Here is a 13,251-nt window from a genome sequence, read left to right as displayed (position 1 = left end):
GAATTATATATCTTGACTGGGTAACCTGCTGTTCCTGGAATTCCTAAGTGAAGAGGAATATGTAGGTGCAATTTCCTAACCATCAGTATGCTTTCTGTCATTTTAGAGTCATGTAATACAGGGAATAAGGTTGTCACACAAGAGATACTACTATGAATGTTAGAAGCTCTATAAAATAAAATACATGTGAAGAGTTGAGACTCACAATATGTCAAATACCGAGGCCTGTCAGAGAAGCCACTAATTAAATTTGTTATGAAAAACAAGTTAGGTGCAGTTAAGAAGGAAGCAGAATGAAAATATTGTGTGCCAACGCTACAAAAGCAAGAATGCTTGGGTGTTTATACAGTCCAGCTAAATCATGGATGCTGTGTCAAACTGGGAACTTGATGAGGACAGAAGAACAAAGGGATTCTTAAAAAATTAGTTTTTCCAAAAAGATGAGAAGTGTTAACAGGATGAAGGTATACCTTGGAGTTTTATTTAAAGGTATAATCTATATCATTTTTAAACAGAAAGGCCTCTAGGTAAGAAAGGAGAAACATTGTATAAAACATGTGACAATTGTACTTAGAATAACCAGGCTGATATTATTGTTGTTTAGTACTGTGGAGAATATGACAGTGACATGGTTTCTTCATTCATAAAATAGCCAAATGCATGGAAGGCGTCAGGAATTTTGACTTCAAAGTTCAGATAGACTTGACTCTGTGCTTGTGTAATAAGTGGCACAATGTCACTATGGTGTTGAAGTTGGCATTTGGAAATAGGAGCAAACAATGATGGGGGAACTGCATGATCAGAAAAAATGAGCCTGAGAATGACGGTGGATACAGGACATTTAGTCAATGAATAAACGTTAAAATGACTCCTTGAGTAGTTTATTAATTAAGGCTGACTCTTGATTATGTGAACATTTATTACTTAAGCACTTTTACAACATATGTATTAACTTGTGTCTTCCATTCTGAGCTGCAAGTGGTAAGGTGATTTTAGGGTCAGTATAGACTCTCACCTCTTAAAATACCAAGGGAAATGATTGGATGGAGGACTAAAGACATCAAAGATGAGTTCAATGCTGTTCAAAAGATGTTCAATGTGACATCTGCATATTTTTCCTTTCCTTGAAGGGCAGTGCTGAGATGTGGCATCAAGCATGAGTTAAAGCATAGCATCCAAGTGAAGGTGGAGTAATGTGGACACAAGGTGTCTTAATGAGATAGGAGATGAACAAAAGTCTAGCACTCATTAGTACACGAGACCAACCTTTCATCCTTTCCACAACCTTCTTACAACCTCCACTACATCTTTCAAATTATTTGAACAACTTGGTGACTACCTTAAATACCTCCTGTTCTTTTCTCTTTTGTGCTTCACTGACCTCATTTTCAAAAATGAAATATTGTGGCAAGTGAATGATTATCAAAATTCTACATTCAAAAATCTATCAGTCAGGCTACCCCTAACACAGAAAATTAGTTTCAAAGTTTCATCTTCATGAAACACAAATAAAGTATATTTAGCATGGTCTTTGAACAAGCTTTGCTACCTTACTTCTCCTCTCCTTATTAAATTATATGGCACATGAAATTACTTAATTTCATAAGAGTTATGTTTTTTTAATTTATATTCTGATTCTTTTAGAATTATCTAGTTAGATAACCCCAGAGAGAGGCTCTATTCATATCTATTTTGTCTGAAGAGTAGATCCCCTTTAGAATCAGAGATTGTTTTCTGAGATCCTGGATTGTTTCTCAAGAGATGCTACAGATTTATTTCTGTTGATCCTGATATTTTTTTGCAGAGATGCTTCCCTTTGTTAAAACAGTGTACTCTAGAAGAGCAGTTAGTGTCATAATAAGAAGGTAATGGAACTGAAAATCGAATGACTTGTGATCATTGAGGCCAATTGTCTCTAGCATTGAGTGTACAATACATTACAAGATAAGGACCTAGTAACCCAGGTGGAAAAGTGAGAAGGAAAATCCAAGTCAGTGAAAAAAGTGTGAGTGCATTCATGATCTCCATAAGTGGATTTCTGTCCTGATTGAGCTGCTTCACAGCTGACTCAGAGTCAGACTCATCCTGATTCTAGCTTAGTAAAAGATTGACATTGCTGTGGCCAGGAACCATGAGGTGGAGAATACCAGATCTGATCTGGACATAAACTGAGGATAGTTTTTTTTTCTATTTTCTGTCTTTCTTTGGGGATATTGAATTTCAGATTAATGTGTCCTGGAGGAAAGGTGGTGTTGCTTGTTTTGGGAGAAGCTGTGGTGGGCCGGTCTTTGAGAAGCTACAATACAAATAAAACTCAGAGAGTAATTCCCCACTTTCCACTGGAAAGGATAATTACTGTGGTTGGAGTGAGTAAAGATCCAGACCGTTGTGAAGGTTTCCATCATGGTGATGAACTCAGGGTTTCAGCCCAAGACACTTTCTGTGAACTTTTCCCACAGCAGGACAGCTCCCTCCCATCCTTTCCTCTTCTTTAGGCTAACCTTGAATCCTCTTTCCCAAAACCCATGCTTCAGTACCTCTTTTCCACAAAAACATGTTGAATCTGATCTCTTAGAATAAGCCAGCTGTCCACTACCTCCACTTTGCCTTTCATGTGATGATTTTCTCTTTATCTATGAGTCTTTTCTTCATTCACTTAAATCATACCCTCTCTCTTTCTTGTCAACATGCTGTAGGATCCTATAGCCACAAACCCCCACTCTGTCCTTGCTCTAAACGACAACCATTTTCTTTTGATGTTTTCATGGGATTTTCTTATCTCTTGTACCAGAACATAGCACCTTGAGTAAAACAAGGTGACCTTTGTGCTGTTCACATTGTACCTACATGTTATGGAGCTGGTCCTGACACGTGTGACTTGTTTAGGAAATGATGGGGATGGAAAGACCTTTGGAGAGTAGGTTATATTACTCATTCACAGTTGATGCTATGTTTCTGATTCTGTCATGAATTTTCATGGTCTTGGATTTCAGGGTTCTGAACCTGGCATCTTGGAATTTTTGACCAATATGAAAAAGCACAACTTGGAACACATGTTCCAGTCAATGATTATACCTTTGCAGAATTGGAAGAGATGAGGAAATATTTGGTAGACTATTTTCTCAGGTATCAGTCAGAAACTCCATTTTTAGCCTGCTACAGCAGGCTAAATCTCTTCATTTGGACAAAGACTGGGTTCTCCACAGCAAAGTCCCATTGCTAGTCAGACAGTGTTTTGGTTTTTTTTTCTTTTTCTTTGTTTTTCAACAATTGCATGAGTACATAATAGTGGTATAGTGAATTTAGTTGTAACATTTCCATACATGCCCCAGGTTTGGTTCATTTTTACATTAGTCACCTTTTTCAACTCTCTCTTCCTAAAATGACATTCACATGTTTCCATTTTCCATATTCACACATGTTTAGAAAATACAACAACCATATTCACCCTCCTTTACCCTTTTCATTTACTGTACCCCTCACACTAGTATCCTGCACTCAAGATAACTTCTTTTGTATTCCTGCCATTCATTGTTTGTTCATTTTTCATGGTGATTTGCCTTGATATTTTATCTGTAATGCACCTGATCCCCTCATATCTCAGAATCTCAGTAAGGTTGGGCTTCTTTAGTGCTCGCATAGAAGTCAGCAGGTTTTTTATGACTACTTCATGATTCTCCTGGTCCAAAACATGCAGGAACCATCTGTAGCCCAAAATGCTCAGGGAACATTGTTCCCTGACCTGCATGTGAAAATCTGGTGATAATGCATGAGAAGCTAATTCCATGCCTTACATAAGAATGAGGTTCCCATTAGACAGCTGCTGCTACCAGGACAAATACCTACTCTCTGCATTGCTGCTGCTTCCAGTGCAGGAGATTGTGGCTGTATGAGCCACAGAATAAAACAATAGAGATGGCTGACTCAGGATCACAAGCATCTGGAGAAAAACATCATGCTTCAGGTGGTTCAATTCACTTCCCAAGTCACCCTATCCTTAATTATGCTTCCTGAAAGGAGCTTCCATCCATCTGTGCAGTAAATGATAAAGGTTAAATAGAGAGTAACCCACACTATGTTATAGAATCTTATATAGCTCTGCATCCTGAGAGCCCTCAGATAGGTCTGGGTTCCCAATTACCTCTTATCCCTCTAGCCTCAGGTGTTGAGGAAGGTAGACATGTGGCCTGGGGGAATGTTGTGATTTCTAAGAACTTGTAAAAATTATTCTCTAAGCCAGCATTTGTTGGAAAAAGAGAACTCCAGACCAAGATCATCTTGACTCCAATAGCATGCAGTCAAAAATCCCTGAGAAACAACACCAAAGATCCAGAAACACATCCATGAATTGTTTTCTCCCTTCTTGCATTCTGAATAGGATGGAAGATTATAGCTTAATTTCATGTCTCTACACAAACCAGTTCTTCACTGAACTCACATTCTTCACTGTGTTGTGCAAAGCTTATGTGAGTACAGAGTGTGATCTTTTCTCCATTTGTTATTCTGGGAAAGAGATTGGGGAGAGAAGGAGGTGACCTAGACATTCTTGGAATCTATAGGGATTGTGGCTAGGATAGTGAAAAGTGAGATCATGTGATCCCCCTTTCCAGGGCACACAGGGACAGCCCCAATTTCTGTTTAAGACCCAGTTCTTAATTTTCATATTTTTGTTTACTCTCTAGGACATTTAAGTCTGCACCCTGAGTGTCACAGTAAGTAGTAACCATGTCATGCTATCCCCTTTTTATCACATCTGGCCCTAACTTTATCTTTTGAGCTCCTCCATAGAACAAACATTGTGCAGTTTAGTTTTCTTTTTCACATAATCCTTGGACTCAACCTCCCTACCGATGTTCCTGTAGGAAGTTCCCTGAATTCCCTGAGTCACTCCACAGGGCAGCTCTGCATGGACATTGAATATTCAACTTCTCGTTTTCTTCTCTGCCAGAGCCTGGACCAAGTTGGAACAATTCCTTTTATAGCCCTGAATCAAAATTTCCTTAAGTATCAAATTTCATTGTCATAATCAATTCCTGGGCAGCATATTCTGAGATACTGTCCACAATGTATATGATGGAACTTTATTAAATATCCCCAAATGAACAGTGTACCTATTAAATATAATCCCCTTTGTCACATTCCTTAGTTTATGTCTAGTGTTTTTTAGGGATTTATAAAGTAGATATGACAGGGGAACCCTGGGCTTCAGGAGTCTGTCACTATGTGAGACAGCATCAGACAGCATCTCCAATGGATAATTTGCAAGATTCAGTCAAACAGGTTAGAGCATTGTGCTACACTATCTTTCCTCCATCCATCAAGAAACTTGATCCTTCCAGTCCTGGCTTTTTGATCTCCACCTCTCAACTAACTGGGAATGCAGGCATGAGCCACTTTTCCCATCCCAACATCTGCCTCCATAGTGCACCTCAATGCTTTACAGACTTTTTTAGAGGTCCAAGAAATTATATTGGTTTCCTACAGAATCAGTAGAAAAATAATAAAATTCAAAAGAGACTCTATTTATCACTGAAATGATGGGAGAAAGAAAGCATAATTTTAGGATTCATCTGTTAAAGCACAATAGTATGAAGGCAGATGTGCCCAGGGGTCATGAAGTCCCTGAAGGACTCTGTAAAACCCTTCAGACCAGCGCAGATTGTTCTCGTAGAGAGTCTTCAGTGTGAAGTAATCCAGATGTGAGAGATGGAGCCTGTATGATGCCATTTATATATCTTAGGCAATGAAAAGCATAAACTAAGAATGAGCAGCACGTGCTATACTCCCAATACTGTGAGCAAAGGAAGGGTTTTTATCTCACTTCCCCATGAGTCTGGAGCACTGTGTGAGTACCAAGGCTGTAATCATAGGACTGACAGTAATAATCAGCCTCATCCTCAGACTGAAGACCAGTAATGGTCAGGGTGCCTGAGTTGCCAGACCTGGAGCCAGAGAAGCGGTCAGACACCCCAGAGGGTCTCTTGCTATCCTCATAGATGATGAGTTTAGGAGATGATCCTGGGAGCTGTTGGTACCAGTACATGTAATAACCACCAATGTTGCTGCTACTTCCAGTGCATGAGATGGAGATTCTATGTCCAAGGTTTCCAGACACTGAGGATGTTTGGGTCAGCACAGACTGTCCCCAAGATGCTAGAAGTTAGAAAGACAAAGAGATGCCATTGTGGAATCTAAATGGGCGGATAGAGAAGAACCTCATAGTTTTCCCAGGCCCTTGCTGTCTCCTCTATCTACTTACCTGTGCAGTAAGTAAGGAGAGCAAAGAGGACAGAGGACCAGGCCATGGTAAAAGCCTTACACCAGTCCAATCTTCTGCTGTGCAGTGTTTCCCCCATGTTTCTCCCTTCCCCTCTTCTTACTATGACAGGGGGAGGGTTCATTCATGCAAATAAGGTTCCTCCATTTTCTGATCACTCCTTGGACCCTAATTCAGGCTGCTTTGCCTGAGCATGTCACATGGGCAAGAGTGGTGCTGGGTAGTCAGAGGTATTGAGGTAGGTCAAAGCCATGAGCCCTGAGCAGAGCATATCAGGCAGGGTCAGGTGGCTCCTTCTAGCTCTCAACACCCCCAGAATCTATAAAAATGGGCCTCAAGTGCCCCCAAGTGTTCAGATCCATTCCCAACACCATGTCATATGTCAACCAGCTCCTCAGAGATAACCTTGTTTATCCAATGCCCTGGTCATAAACCCTACCTCAATGCTATGACATGTGGGATGGTGTTGTGGACTCCCAATTGCCTCAAACCAGCACACATACTCAGATCATATTCTTAGAGAGGAATCATTCCATAGTCAACTTACTGCTCATTGACAGGACTAAAATGTTGTCAGTCATATGAATTCCTCTCAGATTACTATCAAGAAGAGCATGAAGCTTTCTGGGTTAATAACACAGGGGATATCAGCCAGTTCTCTCCCAACACAAAAATTTTGTTGTCAGTATCTTTTCACCTGGACAATAAATAATGCATTTTAAAATTGGTCTTTAACCACACTTTATGATCATATTATTTTTCTTATAATATGTCCATTAAAATATATTTTATACTTAATATTACATAGTAGATAGGATTCACTTTCATATTTATAAAAGTGTATAATTATAGATTATCCACTGAAAGGCACCTGAGCAATTCTTATGTCACATCTATGAAAGAAGTACTATGAATTTGCTTTACTTCAGAGATTTTTATTAACCTTAGAGTGTTTTCCAACTTATAGCACATATTTCCTTTAGTTTACCTTAGTTTCACTAGAGATCCCTTCTATTATGAGACCAAATGCGGAAGATGAATATTTTGGCTATTAGCTTACTGAAGCTGGAAAACAGATGAGAAACTCAGATGGGTGTAGTAGAATAAATGTGTGGCTGTATGCCAGAGATATTACACATTATTGGATAATGATTGATATCACAGGTTGGAAGCTGATAAGGATATGATAAAATTGTACATTTTTGCAAGTCCATTCAGGACTACCAATAGATGGACTTAAGCCTGATAAGACTGAATCACCACTGGATACAAGTCAGGTTCTCTCTTTCACGAACTCCCAGCAGGATGAGGAGGTGACTGAGACTGCAGCTCTGTGAATAATACCCCAGTGGTGGAGAATCACTCATCAGAGAACCAGAGGTGGAAGGAGTAGTTTTGTTGTGATGGGAAGGAGAGGAAGCACCTTGTGTAGGGTGTAGCCAGAGAAAGAAAGTGTTTTTGTGGGGAGTCTTTTGGTTTTGTATTCACCTAAGGAAAGAAGAATTGATAAGTTACATCAGGAGATGTTGGGAGCTGAGCTACTGGATTGCATTCTGAGATTTCTCATTCTTCCCCCCAAATGGTAATAGGGAGGTTCCTGAGTATTTTTCTACATTATTCTTCTCCTGAGCATATTGATTTTCAATAAATTTGTCCTAGGTGAGTGCCAGTGTTCCTAGACCTGAGGCTGATGTGAGAGATGGCATTTTGTATAAAGGATATGTTAAAAACTTACAGTTTCTCCAGTTTTCATTAGATGGGAAACATTACTTTGGCTTCCTTGAGAAAGGTTTTAGAGTGTTGTCAACATTTTAATCATTTCTGGGAGCTCTAGGTCTCAACCCATCACCATTGTCAATGAACTCTTCCCCCAGGATGTTAGCTCACTGAGACCCCATGTAGTTCCAAAAGCCAGCCATGAACTCTCTTTCTCTTTCTCAGCATTCGGTGCAGACTTCCCTCAAAAGTTTGCTGAGTCTGATCTTTTCAGGTAACCTAGCTTGTCACACTGCCTTCATCTCCCCATCACTTTGCTCATCTTCAGTGCAGCATCTGAACCTTCCCCTATAAACTTACAACAGATTCTCTCTTTCTTATAAAACCTCCAAAGATTCCTCTACCCACACTCATTCTTTCCTGACACATCATGCTCTCAATCTCAGGGCATTCTCACCTTGGTCTCTAGGATTGTTTGATCACAATGAGAAAAATCATCCACGTTATGCTGCCCAGGAGTGTATTTGAGTTCCAATCTGGGGGGATGAAGCAGGACACGTTCCCTGGAGTGGGCCCCAATTCCTGACTTTTGATTAAAAAAATCACTTTATCATTTGTCTTCTCCAAGATATGGATGCTGCAGAAGAAAGCCAAATCATTAAAAAGCAGGTTTTGTCTGATTTCCTCAGTGGCATTGAACACTGTGTGAGCAAAGCTGCTTTCCCAAGTAATGGTGTATTAATCAGCCTATAGCCAGAAGATAGTGAGGGAGGCTGTGTTCACTGACCTGGAATATGAAAAATCCAGTCTTTCTCCTTCAGGGTCTAGTTCTGGTATAATACAGAGGAAGTTGGGTATTACCAGAAGAGGCTGCTACCCAGGGATCATTCCTATTCCCAGAAATGCTGCTACCATATCTTATCCGGACTCACCTGTTCTTCACTGGACTGTGCCATTCCTGTGTGAGCACAGAGTGAGAAGCTCCGTTTGTATGGTTGGAAAGACACTGGGACACAGGCAGTGACCTAGTTCCCCCCCTCCCAGAATCTCAGAGGGAGAAGCTGGGACAGTGAACATGGGCGGAGGACACTGACATGGTCACTCATATTATCTGCCCCATGATTCTCAAAGATAGCTCCATGGCCATTTACCTTCCAGTTCCTACCAAATTATGTCTTTGTCCACTCTCTCGGCCCTGTGTCCTTTTCTGGAATGTTGCAACTTTCAGTCTCCTCTTTATGTTTCACCTCTATTTTGCCGGGTCCTCTGGCCTTTCCAAAGACCATGTGTTATGCAATTCAAATTGCCTCTTTGTGTAATCCTGGTAACTTAGTCATTCTCTTGATATCTTTATAGGAAGCACACATTGAACAGAATTGAGCTGATGGACAGGATATCTCTGACTGGGGCATCACAAATGAAATTCTTTCTTGCTTCTTTTCCATTCCTGACCTGGGCCAGGGATGGACTATCCCTTTTAGACGACTAAACCTTACTATCCTTAAGTTGAAAATTTTACTTTCACACAATTCTTCAGAAGCAGATCTTGAAATATTATCTGAAAAATTTGTGATGAATATTCTTTTCATAATCCTCAAAATAATTTGTGCATCCATTAGATAACCTTCTCTAAAATGGCCCATCCCACGACAGTGTTATGACTGCTTTCTGGAGGAATTAGTGAACTGGACACAACAGTACTCAGTGCTTCACAATCACAGTACCACGTAGGAAAGCATGTGAAGGCATCTCCTCTGTAGGCTCGGGGGAGATGCCATGCAGCAGGTTAGAACATGCTTTGGGCTACACTAAAATTTTTATTCTTCTAACTCCCAAAGGACTGAAAGGCATTTCATAGCATCCCAACGAAACAGTAATGTGGGAATGATGCTTTGCATTATATTTGTGAAATAAGCAGGTTTTACATTGAAGAGCCACAGGTGAATGTACCTCATAAATTGATTTCTTTCAGCATCAGTGGCAAAATGCATGTAATACAGGTGCAATTATACTTATCTATATGTTGATTGAGTAATAAATGGGATTTTAATAATCTATTATAGCAAAAAATCCCCTAAAACCAGAAGTGCCCCAGGGTCCTGAATGTCAATGGGGTGTCTTCTGTATGATCAAGTGCAATTCAGCAAAGCCCAAAAGGGTGTCAACATAAGTCTGCAGAGTCAAACCAGTCATAAAAAAAGGAAGGGTTCTTCTTTAATTTCCCATGGACCTGAAGGACTATATAAACTTTGAGGCAGCATCATAGTCCTTATTGACCTCATCACTGGAGCCCAGTAGTGGTTAGACTGGCCAAATTGCCAGACATGGAGCCAAAGAAGCAATCATGGAAGCTGAGGGTCTGTAGCTATTGCTATAATGAGTTTGTGGGATGTTCCCAGGAACTGTTAGTATCGATGCACGTAATTTCATAGATGTTGCTGCTGCTTCAAGATCAGGAGACTGTGGCTCTTTCTCCAGGGTTCCCAGATTCTGAGGGTGGCTGATTCAGCAGAGATGGTGCCAAAGATAATGGAAGTTGGAAATGCACAGATATATTGATATTGGGAATACACAGGAGAAGAGAGCAGAGCCTCATGTTCTTTCCAGGCCCTACCCATACCCCACATCTAGGTACCTGTGCACTAATTAAGGAACATGATTAACGGAGGGGGACAGGTGGAGTTCAACCCTGAGTCCTGCCTTCTATGACCCAGAGGTGTGAGGAGCTCCTTGCCCTCTTCATTCTCTGAGAGGACGTTTGTCCATTTGTAAAAATGAGGTTTCTTAAGCATTTTCTCACCCTCTGGGCCCGAACAGGACCCTCCTCTCAAATATATCACAGTGCTATAGCTATAGAAGGATGTGGTTGGGTGGGATAGGGATCAAGAGAGTTAAAGTTGTGATCCCTGTGCACAGGCATCAAGCAGGGCCATGTGGCTCATTCCAGCTCTCCAGTAATGGTCTCCATGAGGTGTTCAAGTACAGGCACTTGATCATGTCACATGGTGAGCACTGGCACTCAGAGCCAGCCCTTCTTTCTCATACATATATAAATGGACCCTTCCTCAAAGTAGACTTGGAGGTCTCACTGTCGCTTCTCTCTTACCTCAAGTATCTTCGTCTCTATGCAGTCCCTAGACAGCTCAGAGGGGAAATATTTCTGCAACCAACTTTAATGTTTATTGGCAGGAGCCATGAGTTCTCTATTGTGAAAATGTCTCTTAGATCAGGATGAAGGCAACAAACATGAAGGTTTGGTGTTATTAAACATGAAGGATATCAGCCACTGTTTCTGAAAATCCAAAATTTATTTTCAAATGTCTTTCAAACCTTGAAAATGAAAAGTGTATTTTTAAATGGGTTTTGCCCAGTATTTTCCAGTATATCATTCTCCTCATGATGTATCAATACAAAAAATATTTTGTGAATCATTTGTCTTTATTTATAGGAGTTGTGTGCTCACTTTGGAAAAGAAAACATCTTCCATTCTTCTCTAGCTTGTAAACTGAAATTCACCCGGAGGTTTCCCTGTGATATCTACTGAGTTTGAAGAGTGAACTCCACTTAAGTTCAACTATTTCTTTCACTGCATCATGGAGTTTTTACAAAACATATTTTATTTATGGATCCTCTATTTTTCAAGATCCTTTATGTTTATTAAACAACGTGCCATAGATGAATATGGGGGTTCTAAGTTTATAGGAACAACAAGGAGATATATATTATTTGAACAGTACTGAGCATGTTATACAGCAATGGGTAATGACAGATGCCCCAGATAGGAAGCTGAGGAGAGTGCAATGTGGGGGATTCAGCAAAATCTGTTCAGGGTTCACAACAGATGTACTTGTGCCCCAAGGGGCTCAATCATTGACAGTCAGGCTTACTCTGACCATGCCCAGAATAAAGAAGTGGAGGAGACTCTGAAAACAACTCTCTGAGCAGAACTCATGAAAAGGATAATCTCAGCAGTGAACAGGTGTGTCCTGGTTAACCATTTGGTATAATGGAGAAGAGGTTCAATGTGGGGTGTGTGGCCAGTTCAGAGACTCTTGTGCAGTGTCCCTGAGTTTGGTCCCCACCTGAGGAGAAAGATGGAAAAATGGCACTAGGAAATGGTGGGAAGCTGCAACACAGCTTTAGTTTATTGATACTTCTCTTCCTCTATCCTTTTGAGTACACAAGGACTTTATGAGCAGTTTTTCTGTCTTTTCACCTCTTGATAATTTTAAATTTTAGAATAATTTTTCCTAGATGAGAGGTGATGTACTTTGTTTGGGGGAGTGATTTTGGGGCTTGCATTTCTTAGATGGACATATCCATAAAACCTAAGACTCAGATAACCCACTTTCAATTGAATGGGAAAAATCCTGTGGCTTCATTGAGCAAAATTCACCCCTGCCTTTGAGGTACAGATATAGTAGGAATGCCTTACTGTCCACCTTATTCTCTCTTTGGGGATGGAACAGGGAAGTTAGCATACATGATGAACTTAGTCTCATGTCTCCACAGAGCCTCTGACCACCTGGAATTATCTGTTAATCTCATATTGTGGTTTAAATTTCAATCCTGGGAACTCAAATTCCATGGTAGACATTCCCTGGGAGACAGCAGTGCAGGATGTTCAAAGGGGAGACAGAATAGTCACCTCCATGCAGAGCAGTGGAAACTGCTCATTCTTTTATCTCCCCAAGACAGAACAAAATATTATCCTATCACTATTAGGCACTGCTATTGGGCTCCCATCCTCTCCCTGTGGATCCCCCTCTCTCAGTCCATGACATACTAAATTTTAAAGTAGAAAACAAAATATAAATATTCTCTAAATTCTGGCATAATTCTAGATCAATGTAGACAGCAAGTAAAATATAGAGAGTCATGGAGTTAACCAAGTGGACACTTGTAATCCTTTCCCCATTCTTCTCAGGGCACATGGAGACTTTTCATATTTTTCCAGAGTCTCAGTCAATGACCTACAATATTGCTTAGACTTATAGACACAAAATTATTACAATTTCAGAGATGGCTTTTAAGTACTTTGGAATCTTTTAACTAGTAGTTTCAAAGTTTCATGTCTTATATTATAGTATTTGGTTCATTTTGACTTTATTTTTGTACAAGTTGAGAGATAGGGATCTAGTTTCTATCTTTCAATATGACTATCCAGTTTTCCCAAATACACTTCATAAACAGGCTGTCTTTCATTCAAGGTATGTTTGACACCTTTGACACGTTCAACATGAGTGCAGATTTGTAGA

General features: G+C 40.2%; 1 protein-coding gene and 1 gene segment (V, D, J or C); both read right to left on the bottom strand.

The window, feature by feature from the left end:
- Positions 1–13,251, bottom strand: part of LOC109684467 (immunoglobulin lambda-1 light chain-like) — a 781,398-nt gene that overhangs the window by 580,960 nt on the left and 187,187 nt on the right. The window lies entirely within an intron of this gene.
- Positions 5,813–6,383, bottom strand: LOC141418898 (immunoglobulin lambda variable 1-40-like). The segment is given in 2 exon segments: positions 5,813–6,153; positions 6,260–6,383. Coding segments are annotated over 2 exon segments (438 nt in total).

The sequence above is a fragment of the Castor canadensis genome, chromosome 18 (assembly GCF_047511655.1).
Source record: "Castor canadensis chromosome 18, mCasCan1.hap1v2, whole genome shotgun sequence".
NCBI classification, from domain to species: Eukaryota; Metazoa; Chordata; class Mammalia; order Rodentia; family Castoridae; genus Castor; species Castor canadensis.
The sequence above is the reverse complement of the archived record's forward strand: the minus strand, read 5'-3'. Positions and strand labels throughout refer to the sequence as shown.